This window comes from Cimex lectularius, unplaced genomic scaffold (assembly GCF_000648675.2).
Source record: "Cimex lectularius strain Harlan isolate CLEC.00 unplaced genomic scaffold, Clec_2.1 scaffold130, whole genome shotgun sequence".
NCBI lineage: Eukaryota > Metazoa > Arthropoda > Insecta > Hemiptera > Cimicidae > Cimex > Cimex lectularius.
Window position 1 is genome coordinate 914,943 of NW_019392755.1, and position 13,301 is coordinate 928,243.

General features: G+C 35.9%; 2 protein-coding genes across 3 annotated transcripts in view; one reads left to right on the top strand and one right to left on the bottom strand.

The window, feature by feature from the left end:
- The window catches only part of LOC106672528 (kinesin-like protein CG14535), a 347,817-nt gene that overhangs the window by 306,408 nt on the left and 28,108 nt on the right, over window positions 1-13,301 (bottom strand). The window contains exon 2 of one of the 2 annotated variants that reach the window (XM_014404053.2): window positions 5,916-6,046. In XM_014404053.2, the coding sequence (XP_014259539.1) occupies window positions 5,916-6,043 (128 nt within the window). In that variant the 5' untranslated portion in view covers window positions 6,044-6,046. Of the gene's footprint in view, window positions 1-5,467; window positions 5,524-5,915; window positions 6,047-13,301 lie in introns of those variants that run through there. The other variant, XM_024227302.1, reaches the window with a different exon arrangement.
- Window positions 10,133-13,301, top strand: part of LOC112127044 — a 7,281-nt gene continuing 4,112 nt past the window's right edge. The window contains exon 1 of the mRNA XM_024227308.1: window positions 10,133-10,743. Coding sequence (XP_024083076.1) covers window positions 10,520-10,743 — 224 coding nt within the window. The 5' untranslated portion in view covers window positions 10,133-10,519. The remainder of the gene's footprint in view (window positions 10,744-13,301) is intronic.

A 13,301-nucleotide genomic window follows, 5' to 3' on the forward strand; every position in this document is an offset into this window, starting at 1 on the left:
CTCAAGTTTTGTTAACGTCCTTACAAGGCGTAGGGCACAATTGATCTTAACACTAAAATACACCTCAATTAGATATGTTTGATTAATTAAGAACACGATAAAGTCAAATATTACCTCAAATATTATTTATTAATATTTGTAATGCAAGTGTTGAAAAGTAAAGTGTTAAAAAATTCACAAAACACTTTATGAGTATATACAGTTTATTTTGGTTTGCTTGTTTTTTACATTGCCTGCTGTTAAACGTTAAACATAAATGTTCTTGGATTTAAACGTATAAACGGAGGAAAGATGTTTAAGTCCCGAATCAAGCTTTGATGTAACTTAATGGGCTTACGTGTATGCAATAAGCCCGATGTAAGGTGGAAGAACAACACCGCTTCGCAAGGAACGGCTTGAATCATTGAAGAGGAAGGGGTGGGACTTAATGCGAAACAGCCAAGACGGTATTGAAGGGTGCCGAGGTATCCGTTCGGGGGTGGATCCGTATGGTTTTATTATGCGCGATGTACGATAAAGTCATTAAACTCTAGCAGACAATCTGCAAGTTCCATAAAGTCTTGGGCGAGGGGTGCGCCGGGTGAAAACGCCCTTGTCGAAGGGTGAGGTTTGTTGTTTTATAGAGTTTGCCAGACAAGTTGCCTCAGTTTGTCGCCTTCGGATCTCCCTTGTTAGTAGATTGGATTAAAGATGGCCGTTGTCGGATTGTGATTCAGACATGGAATCGGAAGTTGACCGGAACCGAGACGTGTCCTAATGCTAACGACAACTGTAAAGAAGTTGGCTAAAGCACGTGTACAATTTCCCGACAAACACAATTGTTTCCATTACCGTCCACTGAGGAAATTAGTCTTCCAGCTAAAAAACAAACCACAAAACACCGTTGAAAATATAACAAATTGCTTTACCTGTACATAGGCAGACCGCAGTTCGACAATATTATTTAATATGATATTTGGCTGTCCAAAACGTCATATTAAACGAAGGAAATTAAAAATTGAATTATAAGCAGTCCAAAGTGGGAGACATTGAAAAATTCATGTACAACCTTGCATAATTAGAAACAAATATATTAAAATATCTTTAAACCATCTATGTACATATGCACAAAAACTACTAACCTTTATCGCTGAAAATTTCTCACTTGTTTTTATTAATGCTAGGAGTGTTTAGAGACTTCGTAAAAAGCATATTAAATAAAAATAAGAGATGTCAGGGTTTAAAATATATATATATATATAATACACGAGGAACAAGTGGCATCCATTTTCCGTCTGTTTTCTTTCCAGACAGGCTGCGATCTTTTCGGCTTCCTCTATAATTGCGCGCCTCCCACGTCTTTCGAATTCCGATTCGGAGGTGCTCACTCGTAATCGACCCAAAAACTGCGCTAACACTCTACAATCGAAAAACTGCTGAATCAGTTTCGTTGATGTAAAGATACATTCTTCACTGCGGTAGATAGATAGATAGATAGATATAATGTTTCAGGATATGGTATACTGCGCCCTTTAAGTGCTATTGTATCCCCTGTACTCTGCCTAAAGCACATCGGTGAGTCCTATTTCATCAAGAAACTTGATTAATAGGCCCGGTTTCAGTGGTTGTAGTTCTTCTATGGTCAGATTGTACATCCCAAAACACTTCCTCCTGCGGGCTAATTGTAGCTCCGCAGTTTGTTAGTAAGTGTGTTGGAGTCTCTTCTGCTTCCTTGCAGAATCTACATGTGCCATCTTGGATTATTCCAATTTTCTTTAGATGTCCATTTAATTTAGTGTCCTGTCAGGAATCCTGTTAGGATTCGCAGCCTTTGTCCTTTTTTCCCCAGGGAGGCTTCCATTGATACATGAGATGCATTGTCGAAAGCTCCCTTAATATCGAGGACGCGCAGATTGCTATTTCTTTTGTTTCCAGTGTTTCTTTTAGGTCACTGGTTAGTTGGTACAGTGCAGTTTCTGTTGATCTTCCTGCTCTGTATGCATGCTGACAGTAATGGAGAGGCTTGTTTACCAGTGCTGTCGTTCTTATATGGTTGTCTATCAGCTTTTCAAGGGTCTTTAATAAGAAGGATGTTAAGCTGATTGGTCTGTAGGATTAGGGAGATGTGGGGTCTCTTTTCCCCACTTTTGGTATAAACACCACCCTTGCCCTACGCCATGTCTGTGGTATATAACCTAGTGCTAAACTGCTTCTGTATATTCGTAGCAGTGTTGGAGTAATTATATCCACTGCGGTAAGTATCTTTAGTAGAGGCAGCACACGAGTAGTGTAGATGAGAGAACCGATAACCTGACCGTCCCAAGACCCTAAGCCTAACCATCACAATTGATAAAAATGCCCCGAATAAACACAGTTCGTAAACCAACACTCCACTCCAAAATTTATGAACAGTTGAGCCAACAATAATCGATTGTGTGCAACATTTAGAGAAGCACGCCAAAAATTGAATTTACTTGAAAACGATGCACAATGGGATAGTTTATTAACTGATGCGACAACTTCTTCTCATAATATCTGCGTGTTCGCCATCAAATCGAAATGAATTCTGGGAAAAATATAAAGGATTTCTGACTGCATACATTCTGCATCGACTTCTTATAAGATGTTTAAATTACGACTTACAATTCACACCAAGTGTGATGAAGTATTAGTTTATGATTGTGGGCAAGTTGTTGGTAATCTTTAATAATTCATTGTTAAACTGGGAACGACATCATTGGCTAATGTCATATTTGATACTGAATTACAACGCGAAAAAACTTCAACGTCAATGAATGAAATATATTTCTACAATCAACTACATATTCAAACGGTTACGTCAAGAACAAAAAACGTATGATACTGGGAGTAAAAAACGATGAAAGCAGTGGAATATATTTCTTGAATGCGCCAGGTGGCAAAGGAAAACCCATATCTTATTTCAATGATACTAGAACTCATACGTGCAAAAATAATATCGCATTGGCAATCGTATCGTATTGAATTGCGACGGCAACTCTTTTGTATTGTTATCGAACAGCATATTAAGCACTTAAATTGACATTGAATATACCAAACAGTGAAACACTAACTTGCAACATTTTAAAATCATCAGGAATGAGTAAAGTACACCAGCATTTAGCATGAATACACAATGGCGCACAAAAATCTTTGGAAGCAATACATTCAAATATTTAATTATTAATATTGATAAATCCGTAAATATGTACGAATATATATTTCTATTTCTATATATTATATTAACCTATTTAGCTATAATTCGAATATACACAACGGAAAAAGTTACACAGTATGAAGGTTTTTCCTTCGGAAAAGGACTTACGGAAGAAATCGCAAATGGTAAAGCAGTGCATGAACTCTAGCGGTGTTACTACCAGTTTAACATTTCTTACAAAAGTACCCCCTCACGGCATCTTTGAGAACTATTTCATTGTCCCTAGAGTCCCGGGTATTTTCGAAAAACGTTTTTCACACATGTCCGCAAATCTCCTCAACAGTATCAAAAACTAATTTTAATCTATAATGATTATTTGTGGGAGTTAGGTAGATCTTACTTACATCTGGATAAATCGAACACTACCCATTTATTATGGTATAGGTCTCTAGGAACGTTTTTTTTACGAAATTTAATTGTATTGATTTATGAAGGCTTCACACTTAGTATCACCGAATTTAATTACACTTTTATTGGGTGGAAAAATGTAATAATCGTGTCCGAGCGTTCTTGGCAATAAGCATTAGGAGCCAAAAAAGAAAATTATTTTACTAATTTACATTGTTTTTGTAAATATGTTTTTCTGTGTTGCGCAATTATTTAAAGGTTATTATATACCGTTACGTTTTTATCCAGGATAAGATGCAGGATCGTATTAAATAAAATTACATATACTTATATAATAAGTGATAATAACGAAAACACACCATTACTAAAGTAAAAAAATATTAACAGAAAAATTGAACCAATTTGATTCGTACACATTAGACTTTTTTTTTTAATTCGTTGTACTTTTTATCATTAATTTAATATATGTCATATTTCATATCATAATTACTTATATTAAATATAAATTGAATATATTTCATTGCTCTTTTGTCACCTTGGCAAACGGATTTTATGGCCACGTCTGTTAGCTTTCGGGTCTTTTATTTTTTATTATTATTACAATTCTTTCATCTATTATTAAGAAATCAAATATATTATTATTATTAATACGAATTTTTTTGACAAACAAGAAATGGACATTTGTCGTCTGGATTTGCCAGGAATAATTATCTTTTTGTTCCATTTAAAAATTCTTAAAACATCTAAATTTTATCATAATTGAACGTTTATAGAACCGTTGGACGGCAGGATATTTAATACACCAGGCTGTATGAACACGATTTACATAATATGTAATTTTCGTTTCTAATTTATTTAGTTAGGCGATATTCAATCCATTAAGTGTTGTTCAAATCCCACGTAAAGTATTCAGTAGATCGGTGCTGTCCTTTCAAAGTTATGACCATTTTTTGACCAAAATCAAAAGTATTTGAGGTCAAACATTTTGAGGAAGAAATATTGTTTTCCAAAAATTTATATTCACGGGTTTTCTTGCTAAAAAATTGCTGATTTTTCTATCTGCTCGGTCACTACGTCAACATTGTATTTGACAGATATCCATAGAGAGCTTCTCAGCTCTCTAAGCTCTAAGTTTCTAATATGTTTAGATCTACTATTACCAAAATATGTTTCATTAAAATAAATGATCCCACGTAGCCTATCCTCGTCAGGTAAAAGCAAACATTAAGTAAAGACTGAAAGTATCACCAAAACGTATTTTGTTTGAACTATGTACGTTACAAATGGCGAGAATGAGGCATGATAGTTGTTTATATTGTTTGTTATTGTTATTTTATGCTTATGCTTTGGAAGAGAGCAGTGGTAGCTGGTGTACCTCAAACTACCTTGTAAGTTGCTAGGCTACCATAATTCAGCAATTGCATAGAATTGGCGTGTCCCCTACACCTACAACAGCTTTCCAGCTCCCTCATGTAACTGTGTCACACTAAAAATCTTAACAAAAATGTAAAGCACTCTAAGTTTTTAGAACAGATCTAGATGGTTGTGATGTGATTTAATACAATTTTTAAGGAGGTTCTTCTCTTTGAATTTCGTAATTGCATGCGATAAATTTGGCACATTCGTCGAGTCGAACAACTAAGGACACACATTCCATCCATGTCATAAATTATGAAAACGATGCGAATTTCTTCCTCATTTAGTTCCATGGTCACTTTTTAAGGTGCCAAGCATCGAACCTGAAGAAGAAGTAAAAAGTGTTTATCAAAATTTTCCATTCTTTGGCACCATAAGGATGTCACCACAAGACTAAATCTAACAAATGGCCGTTGTTTTGGGATAAAACAATATCTTAATGTATTATATTATAACAATCATTTATCTATCAAAACAATATAAGCATACGTTTTTGAGATATCTTGAGTTGAGAACTGCGGGATGATGAACGAGTGTTTGGTTGCTGGAACAACTGCCATGCTATTTTTTGACAAACCAAGCCAGCGACGGTAGGATGATTAGGATGATCGAAAACAACTAAATGCACGTACTTTTCTCACTTCAGCTATAATAAAATGAGTTGTGCAATCGTAAAAAAAACTGGTTTTTATTGATGTTATTTTTTATTTATTTAATTTATGATTGTGAATGACGTTTTGATTCAATTAAAATTGCGTCAGTATGATGTACTTATCAGAATAGAATGACTGCAAATAATCACGAACATTTTTTGTGGAAGAACCTTTAGTTCGACGAATAACATTCAAAAGATTATGTAAATCCTAAACACACTTAATTCAATGTTACAGTTGGTCATTGTTGTATAAAAGCGTTTCAATCTTTATTATTTATTTACTTGACTGGCAATGGCGGCCTTGGCGTAGGAACCCTGGTGTATGTCAACCTCGTCGTAGGCACTTTCGACGAAGGTACCGGCAATAATGACGGTTTCTGGTAGGTCAGACCTTTCGAGGAGTAATCCATAACCTACAAAACAAAACGAATGCAATATAAGGACATATATGTGATAGTATGCTTTTATAAAAATATATATTATGTAATGAAAACAGACATTCGTTAAACTTTTGTGGAACTTAAAAGAGAATTGGATGTACGATTGGTAAACTAAATTATCATAAAATGTTGAGATGAAAAAGGGATTTTTAAAATAGTTGTACGTTGAGATGAGGAGTTGGTTTCTCGGGAGAAAGAATGTCATGGTAGCTCAAAGGTGCAGCATCAGAGTATGCATCTATTCAAAAGGCTTAGGTATCAAACCGAATACCACCAACTTTCCACCTTAAATTTATCTTCATAGTTTATTTTTGTTGTAAAAATAATGATGATTAAAATAATTTAATGAAATTCCCATAGTGTTAGTTGTAAGAGTAAGTCCCCTTCAAAACCAAACATATATAAACATAAAACAGCAAAATCTCACTGGCACTCTCAACACGACACGTATGACGATAAGGCCAGCCCCCCACCATGGACCGGAGAGCGTTGTCGGGACAGGACCACTTCGTGGCGAGCGGCCAAAAGGAGAGAATCGCCCTGCAGTTTCTATTTTGGAGTTTTTTGCGGTTACCGAGCCAATATTCTCAACGGTAATCCACCTGTCCACCCCGAGGGAGAGTTACCAGTCCGAGGAAGCGGACTCGACGAAGGCCGGCAAGGACTACACCGGGTTCGTTGAGTGTGGTGGCTGGACGACTCCCTTTTTTCAGGGAGGTGTACGATCAAACAAACATAACAAAAACTATTCGTTCAGAATTTAACGAGGAAAGAAGTTTATCTTGTTTTATCTTTTTTTAATTTAATAATTTGCACGAGAACTCATTTGTTTTGTAAGAAGAGTACCTATTGTAATTATATTATTTTCTCCTTTTATTTTTATTATTATTTTAACTTCTAGTCTCCTTGTGTCATGTCGTGATAAATAATGGTAGCAGAGCGTGGTTGCATGCAAGTACATGTGGCGATCTTTGAACTTTCACATTCGTGCATATAAAATCGTTCATTGCAATTATTTTGTTTCCACAATTTTTACACACTATAAAACAACACAACATGAGTAACTCTCAACAAAAAACAATTTGCCTCCAATGCTTGGTTCCAGTCGCGCCGGACACCTTTGTCACATGCGCGAAATGTGACAAAACCTTTCATTATGCTTGCTGTAGAGTAAAATCTAGAGAAAATTGGCTTAAGACCCCCACAGACAAACGGCCTCATTGGATGTGCGATGGATGTCAGGAAATTTTTAAACTCCAAAGGGAAAATAATAAAATGAGTGAAAAACTGGAGAATTTAAAATCGCACATTGAAGAAAACGGTAAAACGACCGCGGAACGATTAAATACCTTGCAGGGGGACATAAATAATCTGACCGCATTGATACAGACTCTCGTAGGCACAAAACACTGACCACACATTCTGATATCGTACTCACTCCGCAGGAACAAACTTCCACAGTTACACCAAACACTCAACGTACAACCCAAGAAACGCAAACAAACGAAAACACAGCAAATTTGATGAGTTCTACCCTGGAGTCCCCACGAAGTCGCTTACCCGATTTTAGCGTTCTGAGAGAATCCGAGGACGAATGTTCTAATGGGTCGGAGATCGAGATTCCCCAAGACCAACAAACCGTCAAACTTTATTTTAAAAAAACCTTGTCACCCACAATTACGCGTAAAATAAGGGACTTGCCCATGTTTAGGCTGTATCAGCCAAATAATATTATAAACTTTTTGTTAAAATTGAGTCCCATCGCGCACAGAAATAACAACAGATTCAAAAGTATACTTTCGGTGCTGGCGGATCGTGAACAGGATGCGTCGACAGAGAATTTTTTGTACAATGCACTATCCTACCCCAAAATAAATTTTGAGACGTTCTCGACCTCCTTGTTGAAGCATGGTATTTCGGCGAGGCAGTATTTGCAAACTAAAACCAAATATTTGTTTTGCCCCCAAGATGAAAACACGTCCTTACGAGAATATGTGGATGCGCAGATCAAACTTTTAAAACTGTTTGGTGAGAATGATGAGCGCAGCAATATAAGCAATTTGGTAAATTCAATTCACCCGAAATACTTGCCCTATATTCGGAATCCAGATGTCCTGCAAAATTATCAACAACTTTGTTGTTGTTTCAAATGGCGGGACTGCTGTTAATATTATAGGACTTGTGGGTGTACGAATCAAATTTAGCACTTTATCCTGGTATACAAATTTTCAAATCCTAGAAAACATGCCAATTCCTATTCTTTTAGGGTATACGTTTATGAAATACACGGGATTAATTTTGGATTCGGAGAATGAGCAAATTTCGTTCGCACATAATCCTTTAAAAACATATAAGCTGCAAACACATGACGATGAAGAGATAACAAGACTTTTTAAGAAACACACAGCACCAAATTGCGAACAAAATCATTTTTCTTGCGCAAATTATATCTCGAACGGCAAGGCGAAGGTAAACAGGAAAACATACGATAACGGTGACAACAAAGAATGTCTGGATAATCTCCAGAGAGATAACCCGTTCAAAATTCCTGATAGNCTCTCTTTCAGACGTTTCCGGCAATATTTATCTCACAAGCCATTCACCCTCTACACGGATTGCAGTGGTTTAGTCCATTTTTTACAAGGAGACAGGGGGAGAATATTAAATAATCCGGCGGTAAAATGGATTACAGAGTTAGACTCCTATTCGTTTGACGTGATACACGTCAAAGGGAAGAACAATAACGTGGCGGACTATCTCTCGCGTTTTTCAGATTTACCCAAGAACGTGGAATTAAAACAAGAAGATGAAAGTATGCGAGAAGACACAGATGTGACCTTTTTCACGTCTCCATTAAGTAAATTGCCTTCGCTGTTTGATGACTTCCAACAATCGCAAAGAGATGATGACTACATATCAAAAAAAGTCACCCAGAATGACCCAAACGTCAAAATCATACGAGGCCTAACATACTATATACCAAACGGTGACCACAATCTAAAGAAACTGTTGGTACCGGACTGTTTTAAAGAGCCATTATTTCAATATTTCCATCTAAACACTTACGGTGCGCATCAGGGACTTTCCAAAACTTTGGGACGAATAAGGAACTTATTTACTTATCCGAAGATGCATCGCGATATTAAACAGAGAATAGCTAAATGCGAGGTTTGCATGCGAGTCAAACCCAATACGCACCCATACAATAAAATTTTACACAGCACTCCTCCAATACGAATCATGGAGAAATTATACATAGACTTCGTGGGTCCTTTACCAACCTCCACCACCGGAAACAGATTTATTTTTGTAGCTGTGGATGCATTCAGCAAATTCTTGTTCGCGATTCCATGTAGAAACACCACCATCGAAATAGTCATTAGAACATTTAAAGGCATATTTTCGCAACATGGTTTGCCAACATATATTATTTCCGATAGGCAATCATGCTTTAGGGCACTAACCTATAAAAATTTTCTTTTTAATCTAGGCATCACATATATTGCTAACATACCACACCATCCCCAAACAAATCGGGCAGAAAGGTATATCTCGGGCATCAAGAAGTCTATCCGAGCTTACCACAGTAACTCTCAAAAACACTGGGAAGAAAATTTATTCATATACATAAGTGCATTAAATTCCGCAAGGAACGATACAACGCAAAACACACCATCCTTAATATTTTTAGGACGTGACTTACAACACCCACTGACTCTAAAACTAAACATAGAGGACAACGTGACCCACCTGAATCAACAAGAAATGGAGACACTTTTAAAGACTACGTATCACAACTTGCTACAAGCACATAAAACACGATTAAAGCGTTACAAAATGGTGGACACTTTAACAATCCCAAAAATTGGTGATGTAGTTTATCGAAAAACATACATGTTGTCAAATAAATCCAAAAACATAAACGCTTCATTATGCGAAAAATTCTCTCGTCCTTACAAAGTCATAAAAATTTTCAATAAAGTCTCTTATTTGATACAGTCAATAAATAATCCTGAAACGACGATCCACGCTCACATCACGCAATTGAAGCCAGAAAACAAGGCATAGGCGGTAAAGGAATTAAAAATAAATAAATAATAACAAGAATAATAATAAAAAATTCAAAATAAAAACAATAGACAAAAATAATGAAAACAATAAAAAAGAGTAACAAAATTAATTATCTTCCTCTTCTCTTCATCAACCTTTGTAACATAGATTCAAATCAACCCCTCATGATCTTTCACTTCCCTACTAAAGCTTGTTGCCACCTTATTGCCGCCTTTATTGCGAGATGACACAATACAGAAATAGCAGATAAGGAACGATCAAGTTCAACCTTTCAAACATAACTCAATATGTACATCTTCATTTGATTCAACAATATGTATAATAGTGCAAGAATTTTCTTTTTTCCTTTTTTCTTTTTTAATTGTGGGAGTATTTATGACGATAAGGCCAGCCCCCCACCATGGACCGGAGAGCGTTGTCGGGACAGGACCACTTCGTGGCGAGCGGCCAAAAGGAGAGAATCGCCCTGCAGTTTCTATTTTGGAGTTTTTTGCGGTTACCGAGCCAATATTCTCAACGGCAATCCACCTGTCCACCCCGAGGGAGAGTTACCAGTCCGAGGAAGCGGACTCGACGAAGGCCGGCAAGGACTACACCGGGTTCGTTGAGTGTGATGGCTGGACGACTCCCTTTTTTCAGGGAGGTGTACAATCAAACAAACATAACAAAAATTATTCGTTCAGAATTTAACGAGGAAAGAAGTTTATTTTGTCTTATCTTTTTTTAATTTAATAATTTGCACGAGAACTCATTTGTTTTGTAAGAAGAGTACCTATTGTAATTATATTATTTTTACATTATTTTGAACTAATTTTTAAAATTATTTGGGCTTTTATTTAAGTGGATATAATGAAAAATGCTGTGTTACGAGAAAATTTAGCTTTATTTTTTATAAAACTTAACTTATTTTTAACAATCTGTGAAGTCACTTGATGACAAGGGTCACTTGTCGAACTCCGCACTAAGTTAAAGCCAGTGGTGAATGGGTCCGAAAACGACGAACACAGGTCCTAAGTGTTGGTTACCTAAGTGTTGAAAACGCAGAAAATCATAAAACCCGGACCCACCACGACCAACCAAAAATAAGGAGAGGGCCAGCGCCAGCTGTTGTCTGCCAGGTTCTTGGGCTGGCACTACCGAGCGCCAAGTGGCGCTAATCGAGTTGATAGTGATAACAGAAGTTACGTGTGTGTGATATTTAATGTTATGAACTACATTATTTTTATATATCTTACCAATACTGCCTTTAATTAGTGAATAATCATCGCATAATTGTAGAAATCAAATAAAATAATGAAGGACTACTGTACTGCATTCCACAGATGGATTATCGTCTTTTTTGAAATAATACTCATGCCTCTAATACAAACACCTCGACTGTAGTAGAAGTAGAACCAAAAAAAGAGAAATTTTGGAAGCATTACATAATTAATAATCTAAATTTAATAACAACTCAATAAATAAATACCTGGGTGGTTAGTGATTACGTAAACCTTCACACGGCGGAAACTCTTTTCCGGTATGGACAACATGAAACAGTCCACGGTCATCAGCCAGGCTGATTGATGTTCCATCTAGTCATGCCCACGCAAATGGTTGTAAAAAATGTCTAATGTACGGATTTTATGAGGATGGCCCATTTGGTAACGATGTTAATTTTGGTAAATGATTTAGGTAACCAGTTGGTTTATATTACGTAATAAGTTTTTATATATAGCGATGAAATAATTAAATTACTTCTTTTGAAGTAATATGATTTCTGAGAGCTTCCGAATCTGAGACAGTTAGGGCAAAACGTCCAAAATAAGAAGCAACATGTATTTATACCGCGGAATATTTTCTTTTCCAACAAACTAAACTAATTTTAATATAAAAATGAAAGAAATAAGAATAAATATAAAAATATAAATTAAGAGAGGTTTATAAACCAGTCTACTTCCTTGTTTGCAGAGTTGTTTTACAGTCGGTATAAAATTGGTGTTAAAAATGATGTTCCTTTGCGGATAGGGGAGACAAGATTTAGATATCTCAACAACTTAAATGCATAGAATTGCAACGAGATATCTGGTTATCGTGGTGACATAAAAGAGATCGCGGGAGGGAAAACCCGTTAGTCGCTCCATTACTATGGTCATCTCGGTTAAGGTAAATGCCCACGGCTAAATGGCACAGATTAGTCTTAGGATAAGAACTGGGTTCGTCGGCATTATTACGACATTCTTCGATGCCCGACTGAATATCATACCACCCGGCTCCTTTTATCTTTCTATAAACAAATTTGTACAGAGACCGGGTGAAAAAAGGTAAAAAAACAAATGCATTCCCAACAGTCCAACGAACCTACAACAAACCTAACTTGGGATTCTTGTGTTAATTACTTGATCTTTTAAATACGTTCAATTAGGCGAAACTATTGTATTATTTTATTTATCAGTCATACAGTACATAAATTTAAAAATATTTATAATAAAAAAGAACTAAAATAAAACTATTAGAAATTTGCAATAATAATAATAATTCAATACCTTTTCTCGTTCTTTTTATTAACGATATTATATCAACTACGAGGTTATTACCTTCGAGGTGCCGGTGTTTTTGAAAAAAGCCCATACGTTTGTCGGGTTCGAATATAGGGCCGTTGGATTCGAACTAGGGACCATTACCTTACAGTGATGAGCTTCGTGTCAACGTCCAAAAGAGTCGCGGCCACTGACGCCCCTTTAATTCAATACCTTAGAAAGATAAAAATTGCTTAAAATTGATTTAAGCTTACATTAAATATATTTGTGTATTTTATTACAATTGATGAAGCCCTGAGGTAGAGACAGGCTAGCAATAGGATAAAGGAAAGAGAGAGTTGGTTTCTGTTATATCATCAAACAACATAACATGGCTGGAGAATACGAAAAAGACATTAGTATGCTTAAAACGCTAGAAAGATAAGAAAAGAAATGCAAAGCTAAGGCTGGCGATGACTAGTGTAGTTTGCCGACCCTAAAACATTTTTTTTTTTTAAATTAAATTTATTTATTAAAACTGGTCTTATTAGACCAACCATTAATTTTACAATAATATTATAAAATAAATAAATGTTTACATTCTTATAAACCCATTGGTACAATAAGATTTACATTTCACTATTCACTTGCATAAAACA